This window comes from Rhipicephalus sanguineus, chromosome 4 (genome assembly GCF_013339695.2).
Source record: "Rhipicephalus sanguineus isolate Rsan-2018 chromosome 4, BIME_Rsan_1.4, whole genome shotgun sequence".
NCBI lineage: Eukaryota > Metazoa > Arthropoda > Arachnida > Ixodida > Ixodidae > Rhipicephalus > Rhipicephalus sanguineus.
In genome coordinates this window covers 21,705,044-21,732,468 of record NC_051179.1, presented here as the reverse complement: position 1 = coordinate 21,732,468, position 27,425 = coordinate 21,705,044, and the positions used below count along the sequence as shown (strand labels likewise).

Here is a 27,425-nt window from a genome sequence, read left to right as displayed (position 1 = left end):
TTAAGGTAGAGTGAGATGTTTATTCCGAATTCTTTGTTGCATGGTCATGATGTGCGACCCTCTGAGAAAAATGTGAGTGTCAAATGAGCAATCCGGTGAGAGAAATGTGGTCTCAGGCCTTCTTGAATTTCTTTAAAAGGTTGCTCTGCTCGATGGCAGCCCTCCGCTTGCGCTGGAAAACAGGGATACGAAAACGCAAGTCAAATTTCTGCAAAACCTCTACACCGAAGGCATGTACACTAATTTATGTGCATTATGGACACTCACTGTAACACACTATTGCCACCGTGGCAGTGTATATAATGGTGGTGCATAGTTTCAGTTTTATGAATCTTAATGCAGATCAATGAGTGACAATGTGGGCTTGTTGAAATTTGATCTTGTCTTGAAATGACTAAGTTGAAGTGTGAATGATGCAAGCACATGAAGTGCTATGAGCAACACTCCAAGATGTCGCACACCAGGCAACAAGATTCATGCTACCATTCATGCAAGCACCCTTTTCAGATTGCGGGTAAAGACTCGTCACTTGGCAGGTGTACAGCTTTCTACACTCACACTTTTTTAGGGCGTCTTTCTGTCACGTGATAGTTGCCTAGCTTGCGTGCCTTATCTTGCTATAACGGTGCAATCCCTGTACTTAAGAGGTCACGAACAGCGTGCACGCTGTCAGTCTGACATAGCATTCTTGACAGGTAAGTAGTGAGCCCGCAGTTTTCGAGAATGGAAATGTGAGCAAGCCAGATGACATTACTGTTGTATCATAGAAAGATATTCACAAGCGTTTTAAGTGAAACTTTCATGACTTACAGGTTTCATCATCGTACGCAAAAAAGCCCGGCGCCCTTGAGTGCAAAGAAATGTGGCCCTCGAAGGAGTGCCGGTCACATGTGTATTTATACGAGCTGTTTTCCAATAACCGGTGTTTTCTCAATTGTAGGCCTGTTGGCGATCAACCGTTTCTGATATGAAAATCTGATCTTTTATCGAGGTGGCTTGCCATTTCACGATGCCATACTTCATTGTTGCCTGAATATGAATGCATAACCGTCATTGTTGCCTGTAGCAACTGAAGTGTTGTGCTGCTAAGCACGTCGATGAAGGTCCAATTGAAGGCATGGAGGAAGTAAACACTTAGAAGGTAGCATTGCACAATGTGACAGAAAGAAGAAAAGTATAGTAGATCAGGCATGCATGGGTCAAGCTTCGCTTTTCCAGAAAACTCATGCGGCTCCTAGCATAGCATAAGAAAAATCTTGGTTTGGAGCGGGAATTGAACCCAGGCCGCCTGCGTGGCAGGCAGGTGTTCTACCGCAGAGCCACAGCAGTGCTTGACACTGCTTCGGAAAAAAGCCCCCATACATCTGTCATGCAGAACGAGGTGGGAAAGGGAAGTGAGGGTGCAGAGGAAGGAAAGGAGGAGGTGAAAGGGACAGGAACGGGCAAGTGTCAAGCAGCTCATATCAAAGCGTAGTCATGCATAGTTTAGTATAGCAAGAGGGTAGAAAGGGAAGTGAGGATGAGGAGAGATGTAAGGGTGAGGAGGAATAAAGGAGGAGGGGGCCACAGAAAGAAAAAGACGAAAAAAGAAGTCAATCTGCATTCGACAGGTGGCAGCACTTGTTTGCCAATCCAAGTTAAGCCTACACTTTCTAAGGAAGGCCGCCCAGCTCAGCTGTTCCTTCAGGCTTTGCACTGCTAGTGCGAAGTTGCCCTAATTTTTTTTAAAATGCATATTGTTGCTTGGAACTCACATTAGGTGTTCCGGGCGTGGCGCCGACGTCAAGGATCTCCGAAATGCCACCCCGCATTGGTGTTTCAGTGGTGGAGCCTCCTCCAGGCTCGGTCACGCTGGCGCCGATGGTGCTGCCAATGCTGGCTCCGATGCCGCTCGATGAGCTGGTCAGCGCCGCAACGCCCGTGGCCGCCGCGGTGGCGGCGGCTCGCTCGGGCGCCAGCACCTCGAACTGGTGCCGCAGGGTCTGCAGCTCGTACTCGCACGTAGCCAGAGCGAGTTTGAGCTCGTACAAGAGCACCATGTCGCTGCGCAGCTCATTGAAGTGCTGGCACACCTCTTCAGATGGCGTTGGATTCAGCTCTGCAAAAATAGAGACGGCGACAATTGTCGGTAGAATTTGGCATCGGCAAGTGCCACACGACAGCAAGGCAAGCTGTAAAAATCATTACTTGTAAGCTTCATACGCTTGAGCATAACAACAAGCCCCTTAAAGGGCCAATAAAGAGAAAAATGATTTTTCTTGTAAATTACTCTTTCATGATATCAAAAACATCACGTTTGCTGCGAGAAGATGCTTGGTGAGAAAACGCGCAAAAAGAAAATGCGGGTGGTGACGCCAAGTTCCCACACCAGTAACAGTGACATCATAGATTTTGACAGATTTTACTAGGGCCTGCATAGTTCCTAATCGGTAAAAATGAAGTACATTGTCCTCCGAGGGGGCCAGAGACTCAACATACCAAGTTTCAGAAAATTCGTTGAGCCAATGTGTCCAAAGCACGAAAAAACGCATTGAAATATGTGAAATCACCTTCGCAGATTTCGGCGGGAAATTTGAAAGTGAAACCTTTGAGATTGATTTTCTCAAATATTAATAAACTCATGGTGATGAAATTAATGACACTAGAGTTTTCAGAGCATAATTTATCAGCCTAACTGATTGATTGTTTCACTTTGAGTCCCTTTAACAGATACAGCCAAACCTCTTAATTACGTACCCACTTAAAACGTACTAATGGTTAAAATGTAGTTGCAACAGATCCACGACTGAGTCTCATAGAGCCTAATGGATTCGCTGATCGCTTAAACCATAGTGGTTCGTCCTATGCCTACCAGTTAGTGCATACCCTATGATAACTTTTTGTGCCGCTGAAACTTCCGGCGCCACAATGTGCCGTAAAAGGTCTTCCTTTTTTCGAGAAGTGTAGAGATTGGTCGATCATGATTCTGACTTCCGTGCGATTGCGGCGAAGCCTTTGAGAATAAGCGTTGGGAAAGAACGAAGGCGAGGTGGTGGCCATCGACGAACACGCCAGTATGGCTTATCGCCGACAACCTTATCACAATAGGTATCTTCAGCTATCTGCTTGGGCACACGTGTGGCGTAACGCTACTTCAAGCCTACTGCACGCTTTTAATAGGTGGCAACCAGAATGCCCAGGGCAGTCGTTCAGTGCTGCCTCATTGTGCGACACCGTGTTCAAGCGCGCACCACTTTGTAGAAACGAAAGCAGCTCGCTCTTGCAAAGTTGAATGTTGCGGGTCGCAGGCACTGAGAAACCACGCTGCATTCATGCTGTCACGCTAAAAGCACGTAACTTACTGCATGCTTTTGTTAGGCAACAACCCAAACGCACATTGTTTGGAAGCTCGCTGATGCCACGTTAACCCAACAAGCTACTCGCCGCATCTGTGAACGGTCTGAAGCGAAGTGTGTACAAAGAACACTACCACGGCAAATGCGCGCATGTGTACAGTGAGTGGCCCGGCAGAGACGGCATGAGTTGAGTGGGCGATGCGCTGCACGCAACTAGCCAGGAGATGATCGTCTCCATGTAGCCGTACCGCATTTCAATGAAACTTCGTCAGTTTTCATAGCAGAACGTGGTACAGATGTGTAGACATGTATCGCAGAAAGCGGATACTGCCTATTCTGTCGCTACGTCAGTCGCTGCGTATCCCAGACCCTGTAATAGTTTCGAAATGCTCCTTGGCGTCGCCACCGCGCTATTCGACGGCCGTGCACAAGTGCTAGAATCTTTTCTGCACTTTGGCAAAAATAAAGAAAAAGCTTTGTGGCGGGTACTTCAGGCAATATTTGCTATGGCACTGTATTTATTTCTTTGTTGGTGGCGATGGCGCACGTCAGGAGATGCAAATTTGTACCGAGTGGTTAAAGCGTACTACTGTTTAGTGCGCAGTTATGCCGCATTCCCGGCAGGTACGTATTAACGAGGTTTCATTGCACAGGCCCCTCGATCCATTCTATTTAGCAAGTCGGAATGTCACTCACCAACACCCAGTTCCTGGAGCAGCTGTTCAATGGCCTTTGTCTTCTTCTGGCCCACTGAAGCTGGCAGCTTCATCTGAGGGTTAAAATGAGCCACGAAAATAATAAGCCAGAAGCCTAATATTCAAAATTCAAGTTGGCCTTCCAGCCGTTAGCAAGCCCGAATTTTCATGCATGTTGCTCTTCAAGATGCAAATTTAATGTCGATACTGCGCAGGGTAAAAGAAAACGACACCCTTGAAGTTCAGCTCAACACTTGCAAGGTGTCCTATGAAGAAAGGAACACCTAATGATTACCATCATGCGGCGCCGCCAAATAAGATGAGAACACAGAAGACACATGAACACAAGAACCATGTCTTATGTGTTGTCGTCCTATTCTGTGTTCCATAATAATGAATCCGTACCAACCTGCCCAATGGTCAATGCTACTTTACATCTAATCAATCTTTGATAGACAATTATGACTAACGTATTAGAAGGAACTTGCTGATGCATGTAAGTAGAGTAGACTCTCAGTGAACGGAATTGTTACTTAAGTGGAACAACTGCCTCTAACAATTGGTTTCATACTTGACTTCTGCACCCCTGTTCATCTCGGTATATTTTCTTGATCCTTTCAGGTTCCGTTTAATGAAAGTCTACGGTAGTTCTCCTGTAAAAACAGAGTCCCATAAATTTTACAAATTCCATTTCATTTCAAAGAACAGCCTGGAACATGAATCAAGCATTCCTCAGCGTAATTCAGGACCTTAAAAAGGTGTGCAGTAACATGAAACACACAGCAAGTGTCACGATGTTAGTTTGAACACATGCACCACGAAGTGAAGAGTGCATTACTCCCTTACCCTGTGGCTTCGTAGGGACACACCACAGGCCTTGAAGTCCGGAAACCGAATGCCTGCCGACTCCACCGCCTGCGAGAATGCAGAAGTTGAAACTGCGACACTTGAAATTCATGAACTGGAAATACACACACTAGACATTAGTCTTACTATCCAATGGTGATAAAGAAACCTTACAGGAAAGCAAGAATATGACATAATGAACAGCACAACATGAGAGCACAGGAAAGTACTGTCACTTCACAGACCCTCAAACGTCAACAGCAATGAAAACTTATACCACACAAAAACAAGCCAAACTTTCGACAGTGCACACACAAAGTGGTTCCTCTATGTTACCCTCAACATCTCAAACAAGTGGGGTTGTGTCACAGAAAGCTCATAAAATTCGGCATTCTTGGTAATGAAACACAAATAAGTGCCTTGCAAAAGATTTGGAACCTACAATGCTAACAATTTCCCCTGGGTGGCCAGGTGTGAAAGGAAGATCTGCACGCGTGAGAAGTCGTGGGGTGCGTGTTACATTTCCTTTAACACTGAATGTCCATGTTTTCTGCTGAAGCGCCAATTAGTGGCCTTTTAAAGTATTACCTGATGACCAGCACTAAGAGTTTTGTCAGAGTTATATTAACTGAGCGTACTGCTGATTTCTCACTAATGCATTCGAACCTGGGTGTATCTAATCTGAAAATTGGCAATTCGATAAGGCCCCAGGTACATAGCAGATTTCACTGCAGAACTGTAAGCCCTGCACACAGTTAGTAGTATGCCTCACTGCAGTGCATGGCTGAATTGCAGTGAAGCTTACTAACGTGAACCTGTTATTACAAAGTGCGGATGAAACCATCGCTGCATAAGCCATCCATATTTTGAGAAAAGCAAGTCACTCCTTTTTTCTCCACGGCATGTAATTCCCCTCAGATTCAGTGGCTCATTTGACAGGAGCTCCCAAAGCGGTGCCATTTAGTTGACATAAATATGTCCAATGATGCAAGAAGTGATCACTTCACCTGTGAAAGACAGTTGTGTTAGCTCGTTTCTGCTCGAAACGTAAGCACTTTTCCTCGACTAACGTAAATACTACACATATCAAGAGCTAAAAGCTCGTCGTTACTACACAAAACATTACGTTTGGCTGAGCAGTGATGTCAGAATTCCTGACGAAATTTACCAGGACATTCAAGTTCCTGACCTAAAACCGACAACACAAACGTGTGTCTGTATGGGAAGGACAACTATCTGAAACACTCGGGAAATGCTACTGGATGGAGCACTTAAGCAAACTCTCTGTGGAAGGGAGAGCGAGGGCTGTGGGCGGAGCCGACATTTTTTCTTAGGTTGTAACTGAGTATGGCGGTTACAACCTAAGTGCGGCTTAGCATTCAATTTTATCAAAAGTGGCTATAAACATCTTTGGTATAAATACAGAACAGTGCGTAAAACTTCCAAATGCATGGCGTCCTAAGATCGTTCTGTATATCTGGGTTCAATAGTAAATTAAATTTCACCATAGTCAGGATTTAAATAACTAGCTGAGAAATCGAGTTGCCATGCAGACTCTTTGAAACAAGAGCTCACCCCCGGCTCGGTGCGACTGCTCTTCTGGATGTTGAGCTTTTTCTTGGGGCCCTTGCGCTCGACACGTCGTGCTTCTGCACTGTTGTCGGCTGCCGTGATGAGCTTCTGCAGGTCTTGCGTCTTCTTTTCGCGCTCCTTCTTGCGTAGCTCAATCTTGCGCAACTCTCCCAACAGCGTCTGCTCCTCCTCAACCTGCGGAAGTCATAGATGAGTGCAGAGAATGCTTCAAAATGACAGCACTTGTTCAAGCACTCTCGATGAACAGACTTGAAGAAAACAGCATTGTCATTATCATGCACGTGCATTGAGGAATGCAATACACGAGCATTTTCGCGTTCTGCCTCCGATCAAAATGTGATGATGATAATGTATGTATGATGATGACGACACGCTAGGTTAACAATGAGCACTACTAGATGTATTGGTGTTTTGTGGCGCAAGGATAAAATCTGGCCAAACAGTGTCATGTCAATTTGTGTTGGAATGTTGATTACATGTTTACGATATCGTGCCTGCAAAAAGGCCTATAACGGATATATACAAGTGACGATACAATACATGTAATGTGGTGTGCTATGGGCTACATCAGGTAGGAATGAAAGATTAACTATTTGAAAGTGTGTCACAAGAAAGTCACAATGAGGCTGCTTCCAATGAAAATGTGGCCGATATCAATTGAATCAGGCCAAATTGCAGTGCTAGCAAAAAGGAATTCCTTCGTGCAGGGCAACCCACCTGCTCCGTAGTGCGATCATACAGCTTCAGCAACTGTTCCTTGCGGCGGCGTTCGTGGTCGGCATCGAAGGCGCGCCCTTTGGGTTCTTGTCCCGGGGGAGCCCTGACGCGGGCCAGGGTCTTCGTGTGAACAGGCAAGAGAAAGGGCAAGAAACCTTCAAAATAAGCCTCATGTCTATTTTTTTTTACATCTCGACCTGAGGCTACAGATGAAGACAATGAATGGTTAACGGGCAGGGAGAAAATGACTGAATTTGTTTTCAATCAATCATTACCTACGGCTTGCACAAAGCAAATGTATTTACTCAATTGTAACGCGACCACAATTGTAACGCGCATTTATTTTTCAAAGATTTTCAAAACGTGGTATTTCACACCAACCCATGTGACGTGCTGAACTTCATTTACGGGATGCCCATTGCCCATCTGCCAAGCGACATCACTCACTTTCAACTGTATCAGTTCAACACTGATCGCCATAAGGCGACTGCACTGTTTCATGACGAAATCAGCAACACACTGCTCCAATTCAAAGTGGCGGCCGTGACGAGGCCCCAGAAACCTTTTTGGCCATAGTCGCACCTGAAAAGGAGCTGCTGCTCGAGCCGACACTAGCAGATGGTCGCCTCACTCATGTCGAGGCCTCGGGCAGCAGCAGATTTTTTCAGCCGTCAAAATAGCGCACCTCTTGAAACGGGTGTCGTACTGAGCATGACACGCTCCCATCGCAAGGGGAGCCAAAGGGGAGTCAAAACACTTGAAGGCAACCAAAGCCACCAAGACCACTACACACGATGACACAAGAACAAGTGCGAAGTGCACGCCGTCACAAAACGAAAACGGAGAGAATGGTTATTGGTTTGCAGTGGATCCAAATGGCATTCGGCTGGGACGTGTTGCCAACGTAAATTGCAAAATGACCAAAAACTTAATCGTCTAGAATTGCGTCCATCATTGTACTTTTTAGACAGCTTGAATTTCGGTATTCGATTGTAACGCGAGAGTCGACTTCAGGTAGCAAAAATCTGCAAAAAAAAAAACTCGTGTTACATTGGTGTAAATACGGTATATATGCGTAGGAAACTTTGTTTCGTAGACTGTATCATGCAGGTGTTGCAGGGCCCCTTTATAAAAAACACTACTTCACAACAACACAAATTTCACCCGCAAGTGCGACTTCACAGCATAGCAACTCTCATGGCTGTGAAGTTGTGCTTGTACACAAAATTTGCACCACCAACGGCTCGTTACATACTTAATTAAATTGAATCAATTTAGCAGTCTAAAACCATTGGATCTATATAGGTCCAGACAGGCCTGTGGTGCCCAATGGGGCCAACTTACCTGGCAAATGCCGTAGTACCGCTCCTTGAGGTCTTCCACAGAGCGTCCCGTTGGGAAGCGTCCTGTGTCCCAACGGTCCTTAACGATCAGGAAACGCTGATCGAAGCGTCGGCACAGCTCCAGCAGGTGGTCCGTCTCGGCCCGACTCCACTGCGCACTTGCCAGATGCTGCTGGTACTCGGCTTCCGTGTAGGTCGGCACTGGTACCTGCTGCTCAATGAATGAACAAACGAACGAATGAATCAATCATCATGTTTTAAATACTAGTAGGGGTGTGCGAATATTTGAAAGTTTCGAATAATGAATCGAATAGGCATATCCCATATATCGAATATTTTGCAAACACTTTTCGAATAATCAGCACCAACGGGAAAACCCCAAGAGAACAACCTGTTGGGAGAGCAAATAATCGTTTTTCTTGTTTTAATTAGTGAATTGCCAAGATGCATGCGGTTCAAGCTTATATGGGACTATCGAAGTTTGTGACATTACCGGATGAAGGAGCTTTTGCTTTAAACTCCAGTGCCGCTGAAGCGAATGTGTCCTCAATCCACTCTCATTATCGTGAGATTCATGATGTTCATTCATGAAACGTTATTTAACTTCTAGGTCTTGGTATTATTTAAAACCAGGTGACAAAGTGCCACCTCAAATACCGAACTAATAGCTGTATTCATCCTACAGTTAAAAATCCCTCTCAGGTTCTATAGTTGCTGCTTTATACGAGCTTACCTCAGTTTACACAACTGTGGTATCTTTTGTCGGTTAATTGTAGCGGTAACGTTACTGTGTTAACGTTAGTGAATGTTTGTTTGAAATAAAAAGTTATAGGGGTTCTACTTTTTGCAACACAAAAGCATGAACACAACAAGCCGCGCGTGCAAACCTGTCCCGTCTTTTGGATCACACCGCGCACTAGAGGAGTGTAGTTACTCGCTACTAGTGCTACGCAGCAGCCCTAACAGTCAGAGCTGTGACCCCCTATCCCGCGGTTCGCGTGAGTTGCGACCGCGGCGGGTTTCAGGCCAGTGGGGACAGAGACAAGTCTTTCAACTGAAGGTGTTTATTCACCTCAGATGCCAATTGCAACAATAAGTAGCAAGCACATCAAGTTAACACCTCAGAGGCGGAGCGTTCCGCACTACTGGGGGAAACAACAACAAAATAGCAAGCACATGTCGAGGGAATGATAAAGGCTCATCTCACCTCGCGTGGCTGCTTTTGCATTCCGGTCCGGGGCGGTGGTTCGCACTCCATGGCCGGAGCGCTGCAGGGGTTGATGGCGGCGGTGGTGCTCACGGTTTGGGTCCGATGTGGTCAGTTACATCTCCCAAGACCGAAGACACGGGGGGCCCCCAAGAAGCGGCGCGCTTTCCCGGGGTCTGGAGAGGAGTCTCTCCAGAAAAGGGCAAGGAGGGAAAACGGGGCATCTGGACTTCGGCCAGGGAGCAGGGCGCGAAAGGCTGCGGGAGTGGCACAATGCCTTCTCCCACGCAACCCCTCTCGCCACTGCGCGTACAAACGTAGCGCGAAGCCGAGGTGCCGCCGCATTGAAGGCAATGGGTTGCGTGTGCAACCCCACATCCCCCCCTCCTTAATTGAACCCTTTAGCCACAAAAGAGGACCGCCATCACCAGGGGCTTTCTAAGAGGGGGGCTAGCGACTCCACCAGAAACACGGCGACGTCCGTGTCGATGAGAGAGCCGCCCGGAGACACAGATCACAGCACCGTTATCGCTGAGTGATGGCACTGGGGAGACATGACAGCTGATGGGGGCGCGACAGGAAACCAGGCAGCTCGGACCGTGCACGCTTTTGCTTGCCTCTGGCGTCGATCGCTGGCTCGGACTTCGCGGGCCCGTGCTTTTGAAAAGGGGGGGGCACCCGGCTTTGGGCTCGATTCTGGTGGCCGTCCCGATGTTAGATGTTCGCTTGTGGTGGAATGGTTCTTTCTTTTTCTTTTTGAAGATTTCTCCGTGTCGCGCGCCTCCGCTGCTATGGGACTATCGGCACGCCAAGCAGCAAAGAATGCGCCGACCCATCCTCAACGGCTCGCCACTTGTTGCTCAACCGGGGTCCGCTCTGCTCCTGCGGTCTCGTGCTCTCTCTACCTCTTTTCTTCTAAGGCGTTTGGAGTCGAAAGTCCCCCGACGCTTGCGGCTGGCCGGCTGCGACCCCCGTTCTGCGTAGCGGGATACCATGCTCGTACCGCAGGTGCACTCCGTAGTTCGGTCTCTGGGTCTGCAACTCTTCGCCGGGCTGTGCACTGGTTCCGCGAATTCTTCTCCACCGAGGCCATTCGGGACCGGACGCTGTTTTGCTGTTTTTCTTTCGCCTTGACTCTGGCTGCTGCTGCGGGCTTTTGGTGTCGCCGCTCTCTGCTGTAAGACGCTTGTGTTGACGGCTTGATGAAGTGCCAGGCTATGGGGCATCTGCTGGCGAAAACAGTCGTTTCGGCTTAGCTGTTGTTGAAATGCTGCCGATGGGTGATCTGCGACTCGAACAATAAGTTAGCCCCTCTCCTACTCTCCGAAAAAGCAAGCGCGTGCTCGCTCTCGAAGGCTGCATGCTAGATATCAGAGGAGCATCCCATCCGATACCGCGCACAATAAAGCCCCTACGAACCGGACAGAGTTAGTTCTGCCGAGATCGTAAGTTGTAGCGTCGCACTGAGCTCGTACGTCGAGCCGTGCCTTCGGATAACACTGCCTGCAGGCGCGGGGAAGCGTTTCCCTCGGGCCACTCGTTCCCTCTGTCATAGTAGGGTTTGAGATCGCAGACATGCACCGGTCAGCCGATCGGTCTTAGCGTTAAGTCCGTCAGCTTGTACACGAGAGAAGAGACAGTCTCTCCTACCCAGTATACGGTCCTATCCACTGCGGTGCCAGAGAAGCTGAGAATTTCTTACTGGCATCGCTTAGGACATGTTGGCGCATCAACACCAGGTCGCCCACTTTTTACTGACGTCCTGATGAGAGCGGTCATACTGCGCTTTCTGCTCCACACGAGCAGTGCTCAGGTTCCGTCGCGCTTTGCACAAAGCCTTCGTCACCTTCGCTCGCAGCCCAGCTGCATAATCAGCGCGTGCCGACGAAGCAACCAGTGCCATGCTGCATTCCTGTAGAGTATGTTCTACGGCATTTGGCAGCTCCCTTCAAAGATTGAGGGTGGCGGGGTAAAGCCAGTCAAGCGTGTTCACAGTAGCCCTGAGAGCAATTGTGTGTCCCCGCAATTTCAACGAGCATGTGCTTGATGTTGCGGTTCCTACGTTCAATGAGATTTGCCTGGGCACATTACGTGGTCGTTCTCCTGCGCTTAATGCCGAAGGCTACGCAGGAGTGCACGAAGATTTCGACAGAAAATCAGGACGAATTGTCCGTTATAAACTGCTTTGGATATTCGAATCACGTGAACACCTCAATGAGCTTATGCATGAGTGTGCGTGCCAACGTGCGGGAAATCACCGCTTTGAAGGACTCATGTGTATCCTTCTCCGCGAGGATTTATCTTAACAAGGAGTGGTCAGTTCTCAGCGGGCAGGAATCGAAAGTAGGAGGAAACACGCTCGCAGCGTTACTAGCTGCTTCAGAGCGCCGTGCACTAACAGCAATACCAGCTGCGTCAACATGCGCCGCGGCCGCGCCGCCGGGCTCCCGGAGCCCATCAAAGACTTACAAAAGTATTTACAATAGAGATCCTGCCGCTGTGCCTCTGACAACTCCCTTCGGCTAAGCAAGCTTTCCACTAAACTGACGCAGTCCTAGTGGTTAGCGTTCTCGTCCTGCGAAGGTGGGTCGTCCGCCCTTCGTTTCGGACCGTCGCCGTCGAGCATTGTAGCAGTTACTATATGCTCTAAGGCTGAGTTTCAAATTATCAGAATGAGTAGTAATGTTACCCCTCCTGACAACATTGAGCGTCGCAGCAGTTACGTCGCTCTCAGGCTTGGCGTCGAGCAAGGTGAGTTGAGTAGTAATGTTACTCTTCTCATAGACAACGAGCGTACGCGTAAGTGCGTCCGCTACACGCTGTTCGTTCTCCCTCTGCAGCGAGCAGTGAGCCGTATCGCTGCAGGAGGGGTACCCATCGCGCCAGCCAGCCGCTCATACCCCTGCTCTGTGCTACTTCTACTTCCTTTGGCTAAAGTTCACCGCAGGAATCGAATGTGCAGTAGCCGTTACCGCACCTTTGAACTGTTGCTTATTGGCAGCATCCGTGACAGCAATTGCAAAGGCTGGAAGTCAGCCCTGTCTGCTGCCATGGTTGTTCGTGTAGTGGCAGTCACTCACACAAACTGACTCGCTCTGTCGTACCACCGGCCCCACGTTGGGCGCCAAATATAGGGGTTCTACTTTTTGCAACACAAAAGCATGAACACAACAAGCCGCGTGTGCGAACCTGTCCAGTCTTTTGGATCACACCGCGCACTAGAGGAGTGTAGTTACTCGCTACTAGTGCTACGCAGCAGCCCTAACAGTCAGAGCTGTGAGCCCCTATCCCACGGTTCGCGTGAGTTGCGACCGCGGCGGGTTTCAGGCCAGTGGGGACAGAGACAAGTCTTTCAACTGAAGGTGTTTATTCACCTCAGATGCCAATTGCAACAATAAGTAGCAAGCACATCAAGTTAACACCTCAGAGGTGGAGTGTTCCGCACTACTGGGGGAAACAACAACAAAATAGCAAGCACACGTCGAGGGAATGATAAAGGCTCATCTCACCTCGCGTGGCTGCTTTTGCACTCCGGTCCGGGGCGGTGGTTCGCACTCCATGGCCGGAGCGCTGCAGGGGTTGATGGCGGCGGTGGTGCTCACGGCTTGGGTCCGATGTGTGGGGATTGAGGCTTGCCCGTCGCCATTGCGCGGGTTTTTCGCCTATTTCTGCCATCCTCATGTCCGATCATGTCGCTCCCCTCCTCCGCCGTCCTACGGCGCTGGGCGAGCGGGGGTGACGTTAACCCTCCTCACCCCGGCGCCGGATCGCGACGGTGGCGCCACGTTCGAGTCTCGCGTGCTCGCGTCTCGCGAGACGTTGCGCGCGGCGGGGGAGTCAGACACTCTCTGGACCTCGTAGGGTAAGCACGTATTTTCTTTCCTGTCCGTCGGCTCCTTTGTTTGGGCTCGCTCGGACGGAGTTCGCCAACGGTGCCTTGCGCCAGCGGCGAGCGCTTACCTTACGTTGTCCTTTCCGAACGCTAGGCTGAAGAGCGGTGCGGTGCATTCGCGCGTGGTCTTACTACGCCGAAACCGTATCTATCGAAGCCAACGCGAGCGGAGTTTGCCCTTGCTGGAGCGATCGAGCCCTGTTTTGGTCGCTGATCGTGAGAGCACGCAGCATAGTCGCGAGGGAACGTTTCTCTCAGCGTCGTGTCGCCGTGAGCCCTTTTTCCCGCGGAGACGTGCTAGCGGCACCCTTTGTGTTGTACTTTCGCCCGTGGCGTGGTTAAGCCTGTTTTGCTTCTCCCGCCGCCTTTGGGAGCGGGCGTTGTACTGCGTTTTGTGGAGTTGCCGCAGGCAATAAAGTGTTGTGGATTTCGAGAGCAGTACTGTGTACTTGCCGCGTTACACTCGGCGCCTTGTTTGCGCTCGAACGTGCGTGTGCAGCGGTGCGCTAGTTCACGTGAGGCGACGGCAGACGCGGCCCGGTGGCTCGCTAAGTCCGAACCCACGCTAGTGGCCGTACTCCTGTGAGGTACGTGCACACTACACTGGCGCCCAACGCGGTATCAAAAGCTCATTAAGCTTTTGACTGCTCTTAGCGAGTCAGTACGCCTGTGCGTCTCGGGCTCGCCGCAACATGTCTGCTTCGCGGGATTTTTGTCCGTTGACTTTTCTGGCAGACGCCGCGTTGCACGAGAACGAGGCCAGTGCCTCGGTCAAGGGGCACCTTTGTGCACCCATACGTGTCGCAACCCCCTGTGGGGACGACACAAAGCGCCTGCCAGCTCCCTTTGGAGCAGGGGCGTAGCCACGTTAGGGCACACCGGGCCCGTGCCCCCCCCCGAAATTTTTTTTTGCCATAGCATACAGAGCAGAAAATGACACTCAACCACATCTGCCTGCTCGTCCCCACTACAGATCAAGGAGGTGCCCCCCCCGAAAAAAATTTCTGCCTACGCCCCTGCTTTGGAGGTGGTGCGTCGTTGCGGACTGGGCCCTTTGCCCTACCCGAACGGTGCGCTCAGGCGCCTTCGACTGCTGCAGTACCCTTCGAAATGCGTGGCAGTTCGACGGCACAGCGCTTTCAGTCGGTTCCCTGTGGAATTGACGGGGCGCAGGCTTTGGCCCTTGCCGACTTTTGCCCGCCGTCAGCCGTGCAACCGACAGTTCGACCGCACGCTGATCAGGCGCCTGTATTGTCGACGGTAGCCGCCCCAAGTGGCAATTATGTTCGACAGCAGGCAAATCCCTCTAGGAGCCTCTTTTGCTCTGGGAATGGCGCGCAGGGTGGCGGTCCTTTTGAAACCGCACCACTGATCGAGCTAGGAGACTGTTCACCTTCGCTCGACCGCGCCGCTAACGCACCAACGGCTTCCTGTGAAGCAGGTGCGACGCAGACGCTGCTGCAAAACGCCGTCGAGATGATCCAAGCGCTCTCGGGAGCTGTCCAAACGCTTTCGGCCGTTCCGAAATGCGCCCACCCCGCTGTTATGTTGCCTGTGCCAACATACAGCGGATACGGGGATTTGCTCAGCGCCCGAGACTACCTTGACTCTCTGTCACGTTATCAGAGAGCAATGGGTTTGGACGATCAAGGTGCTCGGGCGCGTTGTCCCGGCTGCACTGACTGATATGGCGGCGAGGTGGTATCGGCTTTCCGGTTACCGAGCAGCAACCCTCGAGGAGTTCCGCGCGGCCTTTCTGCGCGAATTCCTACCCGCTGACTACGAAAGTAGGATGCGGCGAGAGCTCGAGCTCCGTACACAAGCTCCTGATGAGTCGCTTCAGGAGTACGTACGCGCGATGGACGACCTTTTTTCTATCGCTGAGCCCAGGGCCTCGAACGAGGAACGCGTCGAACGGGTGATTCGGCAGGCACATCCGACCTTTTCGGCGTACCTGCGCGGCGGTCGCTTCCGCGATTTGGAGGAGCTGGCCGCCGAGGCAAAGCGCATTCAAGGCGACCTTCTCGCCGCGCGTGCCTATCGCCCGCCGCCGCCAGCCAGCGAGGCCCTTGAGCCGCGCTGCGCATGGCGAGGGGCCGTGCCCCAACAGCAGCCCCACGGCGCTGCCTTTGTGGCTGCCAGTGGCTGCGCGTGGGAGTTGAGCGCTCGCGCTCTTGATCCCTACACGCACGAAAGGCGGGCAGCCTGTGCTGCACCACCTGAAACTCACACGAAGGGACGCCATTCGACCCAACGCAGTGTGGGTGACGCTCGTCGTAACGTATCCTGTGATAACATGGCGAGCCGATCACAGCAGCTCGAGGCTGCTCCGTCTCGTGAACGAGACCGAGATGGAGTGCTCTGTTTTCGCTGCCGTGAAAGAGGGCACATAGCAAGGGAGTGCACCGTATCTAGGCCTCCTGTGAGGCAGGGAAACGGATTTGCGGGTCGTTCGTGAAGGCACGGGCGACCCAACCTTTGCTTATCCCCTCTGCGTACAGGGCAAGCTGTCTTGCTGGTACGCACGCGCCGTTCATTCCGGTCATTATTGCCGGCCGTGAATTTTCGGCGTTGCTGGACACGGGTGCTAGCGCTTCGTTGTTTGGCGAACAGGTATTGTCCCACTTGCAGAAGCATTCGGTGCGCTTGCGGGACTGCCGAACGACATTCACTCTTGCGACAGGCGTGGCCCATTCGGCTGGCGCCGCAAGGTTGACTGTCAGATGGGGAGATCGAATGAGACGCGCGCGTTTTGTTCATCTCCCAGGGCTCAATGTTCCTGTGATTCTCGGTCGGGACTTTCTTTTGAAGACCGGGATCGTTGTGGACATTGCGAATGGCGGCTATCGTGATGGGCCTTTTTCCCAACTCAAGCCGTTCATCAGCCCTCCGGCGCTTATTGTTGCCTTTGCCGCAGAAACGTCGGAACCGTGCCACGCGGAGAGTTCGGGGTCATACCCCTGCTCAACGCATTCCTCCTCTCACAGTCCCCTTTGGGAACGAGAGGCACGGCACGAACCGTGTCGCGCACATACTTAGGGGTCATACTCCGGCAGTACGCGCTCGTCGGCTCGAAACCCCCTTTTGGATCGACCGACACGACACGAAGAGGCACCACATCCTTTGATCGCCTGTGCGACTCATTTGGATGATGCACAGAAGGCTCGTCTGTCGGCACTTTTACGCCAGTACGATGAGCTCTTCACCGATCAACCGGGCTGTACCGATTTTGTTAGCCACGTGATCGAAACTGGCGACGCGCTTCCTTTGAAGTGTAACCCCAGGCCCGTCAGTCTCGCCAAAAGGCAGATTATCGACGGCTTGCTAGACGACATGCTATCGGCAGGCATTATTCGCCGTTCGTCTAGCTCCTGGGCGTCTCCAATTGTGTTGGTGCCTAAGAAAGACGGCAGTCATCGCCTGTGCGTCGACTATCGCCGTCTGAACGGAGTGACTCGTAAGGATGCCTATCCGCTCCCTACGATAAGCTCCATCGTAGGAAACCTGGGCGATGCACGGTACTTTACCACGCTTGACGCCTCGAAAGGTTACCTACAGGTCCGGATGGGTGAGCGTGACCAGCGCAAAACTGCTTTCACGTCCCACAGAGGGTTGTTCGAGTTCACTCGTATGCCCTTTGGTCTTTGCAATGCTCCTGCGACGTTTCAAAGACTCATGGACCGCGTCCTCGGGGAAGCAAAGTGGTCATACTGCTTGTGCTACCTCGACGACATCGTGATTTATTCACGAACCTTCGAAGAGCACTTGGCCCATGTTGCCGATGTGCTCGAGAGGGTGCGGGCTGCCGGGATGACGTTAAATCCTGCGAAAGCCCAATTAGCGCAGACCCGTATTCAGTTACTCGGGTTTACGCTGGGCGAAGGCTCCATTGAGCCGGATCGGGAGAAACTTCGAGCAATCCTCGATTTCCCCGTGCCCGAGGATGTACGTGGCCTTCGCCGCTTTTTGGGAATGGTTAACTTTTACCGTTCTTTCATTCCGTCCTGTGCCCGACTGCAGGCGCCCTTGACCAAGCTCCTGGGTAAGTCTGCAGTTTGGCAATGGGGACCTGAGCAGCAAGAGGCGTTTTGCCGACTGTCTAGCGCCATTGCGGAGACAGCGCAGCTCAGACTCCCCGACCTGACCAGACCGTTCGTTGTTCAGACTGATGCGAGCGATCTGGGATTAGGAGCCGTTCTCCTACAGGAATACGATGGCGTGTTGCAGCCGTTGGCCTTTGCCAGCCGCTCCTTAGTACCCGCGGAGAAAAATTATTCTGTTACCGAAAAGGAGTGCCTCGCCATCGTGTTTGCACTGCGGAAATTTGACGTCTACCTTGATGGGACGAAATTCGTGGTGCAAACGGATCACAGTGCGCTCAGCTGGCTGATGCGGCTCCGTGAGCCTGCGGGCAGGCTGGCGCGCTGGACTCTCCTGATACAGCACTATAATTTTGCAGTGCAGTATCGAAAGGGGAGCACCAACGTGGTAGCTGACGCGCTATCTCGTGCCCCATTGTCTGCCGAGAACCTTGATTCCGGTGCGACAGCTGCTAGCGGTGCCTTTGCACAAGCAAGCGGTGGGGGTGAAACAGCGGCTTCGCCGCCGTTCGGCGAAAGGGGCGAGTCCGCATTCGGACGAACCCTGGCTGCATTCCAGGCGAACAGCGCACCGCGAAGCCGGCCAGCGGGTGAGCTCTCCGAAGGCCACGATGCCGAGAGCGAATCCCATGATGCCGACGCAAGCGGCGGTTGCTGCGGTCCTGAGTGGGCGCGATACCAGGTTCCCCTTTGGGAGAATGGGAATCGCTTTCAGCAGACAAGAGCTACTGAAGGCTCAGCAAAGTGATCCGTTTTGTCGTGAAATTTGCGACGGTCTCAGGGAGACGGAGCGCCGTTACGCTGCTTGCCCTGCAGCGGGCGCGGATGGGGGGCTGGAACCAGCGTGTGTCGCTGAGTCCCCGGCGGATTCATATTTGCTGGACCATGACGGGCTCCTGCTGAAATATATAGCCACCGATGACGAGTCTATCGATCCGTTTAAGGTGGTTATGCCCAAAAGTCTGAGAGTCGCCCTGTTGCGATTCTCTCACGACGAACCCATGGCCGGTCACCTGAGTGGCTCCAAAGTTTTCGCAAAACTGAGCAAGACGGTGACCTGGCCCGGCATGAAGCGTGACGTTTATCGCTATTGCCGTTCCTGCCACGTCTGTCAAACGGAGAAGTCTAGGGGTGGCAAGCCACCTGGTCTGATGAAACCGATTGTCAGTGAGCGTCCGTGGCAAGTGGCCACCTGCGATCTAATGGGACCTTTTCCCAGGAGTAAGCAGGGGTTCATTCACCTCATGGTAGTCGTGGATCACTTTTCGAAGTGGGTGGAATTGTTCCCGCATCGGAAAGTGACAGCGAGGGCGGTGCTCGAGAAGCTGCAGGAAGTGTTTTGCCGGTTCGGCTTTCCGGAAAGGCTCATCACTGACAACGCTTCGTATTTCACCGCTCGGGTGTTTGGTGTCATGTGCCGTTCCCTTGGAATTGATCACTGCACCACTTCACCCTACCATCCCCAGTCCAATTTGACGGAGCGCGTCAATCGTACGCTCAAACCAATGTTGGCGGCCTTTGCCGAAAGTCAAAGGGACTGGGCAGACCATTTGAGCGAGCTCGCGTTCGCCATTCGACCATCCGAGAGTCGCTCGACTGGTTTCTCGCCTGCCTTCTTAAATTTTGGAAGGGAGTTGGCAAATCCGGTGACCAGTGTCATTCAATGCCAGCTCGGGGACGAGGAGACGCAGCCAGACTGTTCGGCGTACTCGTCAAAACTTCGGGACCGGCTTTGTCGAGCTTTCTGTAAAGCAAGGCAAAGTTTGGCGTCGTCTAGGGCTCAGCAGAAGGCCCAATATGACCGCAAGCATCGCAACCTAGCATTTGAGGTGGGCGATCTTGTCCTGAAGCGCAACCACGCCCTTAGCGACGCGAGTAAGGGGTTCTCAGCCTCGCTCGCTCCTAAGTGGCTTGGTCCGTACCGAGTGGAGAAAGCTTGGACTCCACTCGCGTAATTGCCGAAAGATCCCATTTCGGGAAAACTCAGCCGTTCCCATATCGCAGACCTGAAAGCCTTTGCATCACGGTCTGACGAGCTTGCGCCAGCGCCCTGTGGTACTTCGCGCAAGCGACGGGGTACACCCGGTGCGGCGGACCGCATTCGGACCGCGCATCGGTATAATCTGAGGAAGCGGTCACCTTTGCGATTTCGCACCGGACGGCGGACTCTGTTTTCCGCAACCGAAGGCCCTCAGTTACTATCTAGCCTCAGTATGCTAGCTTCTTTGCGGCCAGTGCTCGCAAAGAAGTCGGCCCGCCCAGTTTGCTGCTAGTGTTTTCTTCTGTTTTATTTGAATAATCATGTGTATTTAATACGGTTTTTTTCGGTTGTGTTTGCCGCATATTGACTGTCATTTTGCTCTCTTTACTTTCTTTCCGTGTTTTATATTATTGTGCCTGCGGAAGGATTCGTGAATAGCGGTGCTTTGCGGGGGGAGAAGAACGAAGGACGCTTTGCGCCTTCCCACGCGAGCGCGCGCGGTTGGCGACATGACACCGTGAAAAGTGAGGCGCAGTGGCCTTGGACGGCGAACTCAGGCCGCGCTTGGTGAAAGCGCTGCTATGTGCGGTGATGTGTGTGTGTGCGTGCGTACGTGCGTGGTGCATTGGTGCGGGCCTGGAAAGAGTGCACGTGGTGAATTCATCTCATCTACGTGGACACTCGGCTCAATGACCCGCTGACACCGGACAGACCAGCGGTGCCCTGCTCTCGGCCGTCGTTGAGAAGCCTGGCTGCCCTCTTCGTCATGGCTCCTGCGCTAGGCCAGCTGACATAGCAGGTATGCCTGCTCTCTGCCGACTTCAGGACGCCTCGCAGCCAGTTCGGGTCGGCCTTATTGATTCCAAAACAAGGGGCGGCTGTCCCAGCGAGGTCTTCCGGTCTCCAGCCGAAAATTCGGGACCTTCGCACCACCACCGAAGCGGCGTTCGTCGGACTCTCGCGCCAATCGTCGTCAAGAGCGACGCGCCATCGGTGAGCCAGTTCCCGGTGTGAGGACTTCAAAGAAGCCTCCTGCCACCGCCTCCTCTCCGCGCTGTGGACGCTCTTTCGCGCAACCATCACGGACACTTGCCTTAATTTTCTTTACCTTCCTTCCGCAGCGCCATTTTATTGTATTATGTGTTTCAAGCGTATTGTCTTTTGTTATTGATTTTTCTCGCAGTATAATGTATTCATTTTTAGCAGCAGCTTCAGGGCTGGACTGAGGCTAGTGGTTGCTCATAGCAGTGTTATTTTAACTGCATGGGTGACCGCCGGCTGCCTTTGCAGACCGGTAAAGGGCAAATTTAGGAGAGGGGGATGTGGGGATTGAGGCTTGCCTGTCGCCATTGCGCGGGTTTTTCGCCTATTTCTGCCATCCTCATGTCCGATCATGTCGCTCCCCTCCTCCGCCGTCCTACGGCGCTGGGCGAGCGGGGGTGACGTTAACCCTCCTCACCCCGGCGCCACGTTCGAGTCTCGCGAGACGTTGCGCGCGGCGGGGGAGTCAGACACTCTCTGGACCTCGTAGGGTAAGCACGTATTTTCTTTCCTGTCCGTCGGCTCCTTTGTTTGGGCTCGCTCGGACGGAGTTCGCCAACGGTGCCTTGCGCCAGCGGCGAGCGCTTACCTTACGTTGTCCTTTCCGAACGCTAGGCTGAAGAGCGGTGCGGTGCATTCGCGCGTGGTCTTACTACGCCGAAACCGTATCTATCGAAGCCAACGCGAGCGGAGTTTGCCCTTGCTCGAGCGATCGGGCCCTGTTTTGGTCGCTGATCGTGAGAGCACGCAGCATAGTCGCGAGGGAACGTTTCTCTCAGCGGCGTGTCGCCGTGAGCCCTTTTTCCCGCGGAGACGTGCTAGCGGCACCCTTTGTGTTGTACTTTCGCCCGTGGCGTGGTTAAGCCTGTTTTGCTTCTCCCGCCGCCTTTGGGAGCGGGCGTTGTACTGCGTTTTGTGGAGTTGCCGCAGGCAATAAAGTGTTGCGGATTTCGAGAGCAGTACTGTGTACTTGCCGCGTTACGCTCGGCGCCTTGTTTGCGCTCAAACGTGCGTGTGCAGCGGTGCGCTAGTTCACGCGAGGCGACGGCAGACGCGGCCCGGTGGCTCGCTAAGTCCGAACCCACGCTAGTGGCCGTACTCCTGTGAGTTACGTGGTCACTACAGATGTGGTCAGTCACATCTCCCAAGACCGAAGACACGGGGGGCCCCCAAGAAGCGGCGCGCTTTCCCGGGGTCTGGAGAGGAGTCTCTCCAGAAAAGGGCAAGGAGGGAAAACGGGGCATCTCGACTTCGGCCAGGGAGCAGGGCGCGAAAGGCTGCGGGAGCGGCACAATGCCCTCTCCCACGCAACCCCTCTCGCCACTGCGCGTACAAACGTAGCGTGAAGCCGAGGTGCCGCCGCGTTGAAGGCAATGGGTTGCGTGTGCAACCCCACAAAGTTTAGGATTCTAGGCCTGTCTTGAAAATGGTTGCCTTACTATTCGAAAACTAGTATTTGATTCGGTTCTAAATTCCCCTATTTGCACGCCCCTACTATATACAAAAAAGTAAGTGCGCCAGATCCCTAATCATAGATCAGTTTATTAAAGCAAATAATAATAATAATAATAATAATAATAATAATAATAATAATAGGGTGTTTTAGCGGTGCCAGTAATACTTTAACATTTACGCTAGGGCATTAATGTTCCGTTTTTGCATAGCGCAGTCCTAAAAACATTTTAGTGGCATGAGTTGCTTGATGTGTACGGTAATGTGATGATAATAGTTAAGTTAACACAGGTCTTGCAGACTCCAGTAGCTGCGCGGTAATCCCAAAATAATTGTTTCGCTGAGTGCCCATAACGCTAAAGCATTGTAAAGCCAACATATTTGGAATTGCGCTGCTGCCGAAAATTTACACTGGCAATGAAGCAGGATACATTTATTAGAGATGCAAGTTGGACTAGTAGGTGCGAATTGACTTCAGACGTAACTAATTACTAGCGCAAAAAAAAAAAGGACAATGGACAAGGTGAAGACAACAGACAGGACATGGTGCTAAACTTCAATTGAGGATTTACTCGCAGAAAAAACATGAAATTCACAAGATGCACAGGAAGCTGCACAACACGGACAAAAGAATCACTCTAAAAATGACCCCTCCCCCCATCCCTCCTTCCCCCAAACTCCACTAATCTTTTTAACTCAACATGTCTTTCTTGCAAGTAAATCCTCAGTTGAAGTTTAACGCCGTGTCCTGTCTGTTGTCTTCACTTTGTCCATTGTCCTTTTTTTGCACTAATTAGTTATATTCGAAGTCAGAACACATTTGTCTACGTTATGTACTTAATGTAAAAATTATACAGGGTGAAAATAAAATAAAATTACTGTACCAAAAAAAGGTACATTAACACAATGTGAAGAAAAACAAGAATTACGAATGGAACATACTGAATAAGAGATGTATTTTTATATAACATCAGTTTTACATAGGGGTCAGATTCCAAGTTATTCTTACCAGTGCAGTGAAGATCCCATCAATCGAACACACACACAAGGTTGTATCTTTGTATGCAACGATTCTGTGTAAACATGCGAAAACATCTCCTGTGAGTGTCTAAACAAATGACATAACTGAAAAGGTTTGAGTTGCAGGGAGTGCTGTGCTATAATGCTACTTGCCTTGTTGAACTTGGCAAAGGGGTACTCCTTGCCTTCATCAGCCAGCCTTCGCCAGTGGCTCAGCATCACACCATCCTGCGCAGACATAAAACATCCTGTCACAAACCAAACCAACAGTATCAGTGCGACACAATGTGCAACAACGGGACAAGGGCGACACAGCGCTATCGAGCGACGCACAAAACGTTTGCTAAGTTTAGCCCCCTAAATGTGGTCCTTCTCATTTCCCATCTCTCTGGAAGTGTCAGAACATGCAACGTTGGCGGAACATGCTTTATTATGGTGTTTACTTTAGGGGGTAAAGAAACAATCAGTTTTTCTTATGGAGATACATGTTTAAGTGGTCAAGCACGTTCACAAACAGGCCAACTTAACGCTGTGTGGCCTTGCATAGAGAACATGTATGCGAACTGTCTTTCCACCTTCAACCGGGGTGATAAGAAGATTACGGCCAGCCAGCACTCGGAAAAAAGAAGCATAGGATGAAGGTCAGAACTTCAACCGGTCTTTGCACTACAGCCAAATACCATCATACTGAAGAGGTTGTGATCTTCCAGAAAAAGTTTGTTAATCAGGCGACTTCACTGTAAACACTATGCACCTTAACGCTCACTATATAGCTGAGACGTAACGGATTCTTCATTATATATAGGTCATTTTGTTGAAGAGGCACTTGACCGTATGTAGCAGTACAATATAGTACACTAATGCACAAGTGCAAAATGCATTATGCAGCAGAAAAAAAAAACAGCGTAGGCTTTCAGATGCCACTAAGCGGCAAGATGTTGCTCGTAAGCATTTTGCACATTCCTAATAACTTCATTATCATAAATGAAGTTATCAGTGACTGTTAAAATATGGAACACATTCAGCAATTCCTTTGACATCCAAACGTCAAAAACATACTAGTCGGGCTTGCGATAAGTTTCCCTGATGCTTTTTCATAATTCTACCTTCTCTAGCCTTCCCGATTAGGAGAGGACAATGGTATTGTGTAATGACACTAAGACAAATTATTCTACACAGATCAAATTAATCCATAGCTTTCCACCACAGCACTCCTAATAGCCCACTATACAGCTTCAGGATCAATCAACCAAACCTCTTCCTTTCTTTTTGTGTCCATTTAATTGCTCAATGTTGAGTGAATAACAAGAAAATAATGCGTGAAGCTGATTTCTCAAGCCTTTCTCCAATGCAGACCGTCTTCCAAGCAAACACATAAAAGGTGACTGAGATAAATGTCGCACTGTAATGATCCTCATCACATGTGCTATGAGAAGTACAACGAATCACATGGAAATAGGGACACACCTTGCGAGCCGGGTTGTTAAATGGCATCCAGCGCCATGGACGGACACGTCGTATTCCCAGCTTGGCTTTGTTGCGCTTGTAGCCCTGACTGCTGTCAGTTGGCAGCAGGGGTGGGTTGTCTCTGTGCACAAAAGACACAACCAAGATTTCTCACAGCTGCGCACGTACAACCAGTGGTTAATCATTTTATAGACTGGTCTAGGGCACCACAGGGCTTTCCATTCAAAACACGGCCTCCTGTTTGGCAGAAGAGAAGTAGAGTCACTCCTGTAGAGTTGTTTCTTCACATGATTTCCACACTTCATCTGCTGAGAACATTGTGAAGTCAACTTATGTATTTCATAAAGTGAAAACGCCACCTACACTTATTATGCTGATGTAGCTGCAAATGTAAGTGCTTTAGCAGAAACAATACGAGGAAAGAAGCGAGACGTGTAATGAGAGGACGAGCGCAGTCTTCCTTCTGTCCCTCTCTTTGTTTGTGCTAAAACACTTCCATTCACAATGAACCAAATAGCCTGTTTCAACAATGTAAGTATAGCTTGAGGACAAGGCATGGTGCATATTGAATACATGTTAGTGGAAAGCCCTGCCAAGAGAACGCTGGCATTTGCTACTCCTGTAATCAGGCAGTTATAATCAAACTCAACTTACGACATCATCTTGAAAGTTGTGTCCCTAAAGTGTGTGTGATGCTCTAGTCAAGCCCAACTTGTGATGTTATCTGGCAAGTTATTTGTGTACAGTAGGTGACACTTATGACATAACGTACTGCTGCCACCATAAATTGTGTCATGAGTAGATGGATTAAACAGTACAGTGTTGTGCCCTGTTTCGTACCGAGCGTCGGAGAAAAGCAGGGCGTATAGCTCCCGGTGCATCCCTTCGGGTCGCTTGAAGGTGGCCTCGATGAGCTTCCGCTTCTGCATAAGCTTGTTCTGTGCCATACAAGGAAGTGTCACAATGTCACAATTAAGGAGGCAATTAATAACATAGAGTGAAACGAAAGAGGTGAAACAAAAAGCTTTGCAGATGCAAGGTCAAAAATTCACGTGTTGTACTTACCTTCCGAGCATCTGTGCCTAGGATGCTCTCCTTGCTGACTTCTGGAGTGTTAGGACGCTCCACGTCCAGAATGTCCAGGACGTCACTCATCTTGAGGCCTGCAGTCGCGTGCCATGTGAGCGTTTGTGAGCATCATGACTGCAAAACAGTGCGAAAAACGAAGACGCAGGAAAAATAGACAGGACTAAGAGCCGATTATGAACAATCGTTGGTAGTCAGAACTCGATCTTGTCTGTTATTCCCGTGTCTTCCGTTTTTCGCGCTGTTTTGCAGTCATGAACCCATACCAGCCTTTTAAAGCTTTTGTAAGCAGTGTATTCGCACACACACAGCCGTTACGTGAAATACGGATAAAACTGCGTTGCTCAAGGCTTACGTTGCGCTAGGCGACCAAAGTTATAAAGCGAAACCAACTAGCCCAATGGACAGTCCTTCTGAAATACAAATAAAATGACAAGGCCCCAAAGGAAAAAAAACAACAACAACAAAAGAACTGTACGCGGATATGTAATAGTTAGAAGTTTGCTAACTTCACAAATCTGGTTAGTCTTTCGATTATTAAGGACTAGCGACTGCCCTCTACGCGCTGCATTTGGTTTCGCTGGTTGTACACGAAAAGATCGAGCTCAGGAAACTAGCAGTCCCTCTAGGTGTTCTCTCTGAACCAGGATTTGCTTGTTTAGACCTCTCTGGTAACACAATAACTTCAAGAGCGCTTACACGAACGAATTTTCATGCAGAAACACCCGAGCGTACGTTCTACAGTACTCGACTTTCTAACGAATGAATGTAATCGCGCGGCAGCGCAGCGTAGCACTATCGCCTTTAAATAAAGGTTCCAATAACCGGATTCGACGCACGTGCTAGACATGAACGTTGTAATGATTATAGTCTATTGATAGTTAAGAGGGAGGGTGCGTTTCCGCCAATGGAACAAGCATGATTATGACGCATTTACCTGTAGTCAGCCAGTCAGCTACAGAACGTTGTTTATATAGTTGATATGACACTAGTGCGGATTCTGCACAACAGAGTTGATTTATAATACATATGTGCTCCCGAAATACACGTTGTTCGTTTACGGCTGAGCATCTTTCGTGCAGCGTTCTGTGTATGCCGTGTTGCAGTCATCGGTTCGCGCACCCGGCACTTCGAATGGCGGCAAGCTGTAGAAGAAAGCGTTACCTCTCGGTGACTGACAGACCCGTTAAAAGAAAAGCGCAGGGGCGTCCACTTCAAGTTGGCTCTGCGGACACAGAGTCGGCAAACAGGCACATACACATCTCGTTTCCTAAAGCTAGAAGACGAAGAAAACGACGGGACGACGGAAATCGTCAAATCCGAGCTAGCTATTCCCACGTCAAGTGCGCCAGACCCTATTTCGACGGGCACCGCCGCAACAGCTCGAAATAACGATAACTTTAATAGCAACGTGCTCGCAATAAAAATGATTAAATTCAATTGTAACATAGCCTACTGTAAAAACATAGTAAAAGCTAAAGCATCGCAGTAAACTACTTTCCTTAATCTCTTTTGAATTTAGTTTACAACAGAATGGCCTGAGGCGCGTTTTTTAAATGCTCAGGTTGACACGTTACGAGCTAAACTAGAGTGTAGCTAAACTTACCTCTACTACAGTTATGTTTTTGATTGTCCACCAACTTTGTATAG

General features: G+C 50.4%; 1 protein-coding gene across 1 annotated transcript; it reads right to left on the bottom strand.

Moving 5' to 3' along the window:
* LOC119389582 (DNA methyltransferase 1-associated protein 1) lies at nucleotides 1-27,120 on the bottom strand. The gene is made up of 12 exons (XM_037656921.2): nucleotides 26,940-27,120; nucleotides 25,755-25,852; nucleotides 25,530-25,627; nucleotides 24,690-24,810; nucleotides 23,376-23,450; nucleotides 8,531-8,740; nucleotides 7,187-7,306; nucleotides 6,452-6,643; nucleotides 4,877-4,945; nucleotides 4,032-4,104; nucleotides 1,755-2,098; nucleotides 1-172 (listed from the first exon to the last, which is right to left on the bottom strand). The coding sequence occupies exons 2-12, from the start codon at nucleotides 25,842-25,844 to the stop codon at nucleotides 113-115; spliced, it is 1,452 nt and encodes a 483-aa protein (XP_037512849.1). The 5' UTR covers nucleotides 25,845-25,852; nucleotides 26,940-27,120; the 3' UTR covers nucleotides 1-112.
* Between the last annotated feature and the right edge of the window lie 305 nt (nucleotides 27,121-27,425).

Coding starts and splice junctions, on each gene's coding strand:
- LOC119389582 (XM_037656921.2), bottom strand. CDS start 25,844: ATGAGTGACGTCCTGGACATTCTGGACGTGGAGCGTCCTAACACTCCA. Junction 24,811..25,529: donor CTGCTTTTCTCCGACGCTCG/GTACGAAACAGG, acceptor TTTTGTGCACAG/AGACAACCCACCCCTGCTGC. Junction 23,451..24,689: donor TTAACAACCCGGCTCGCAAG/GTGTGTCCCTAT, acceptor ATGTCTGCGCAG/GATGGTGTGATGCTGAGCCA.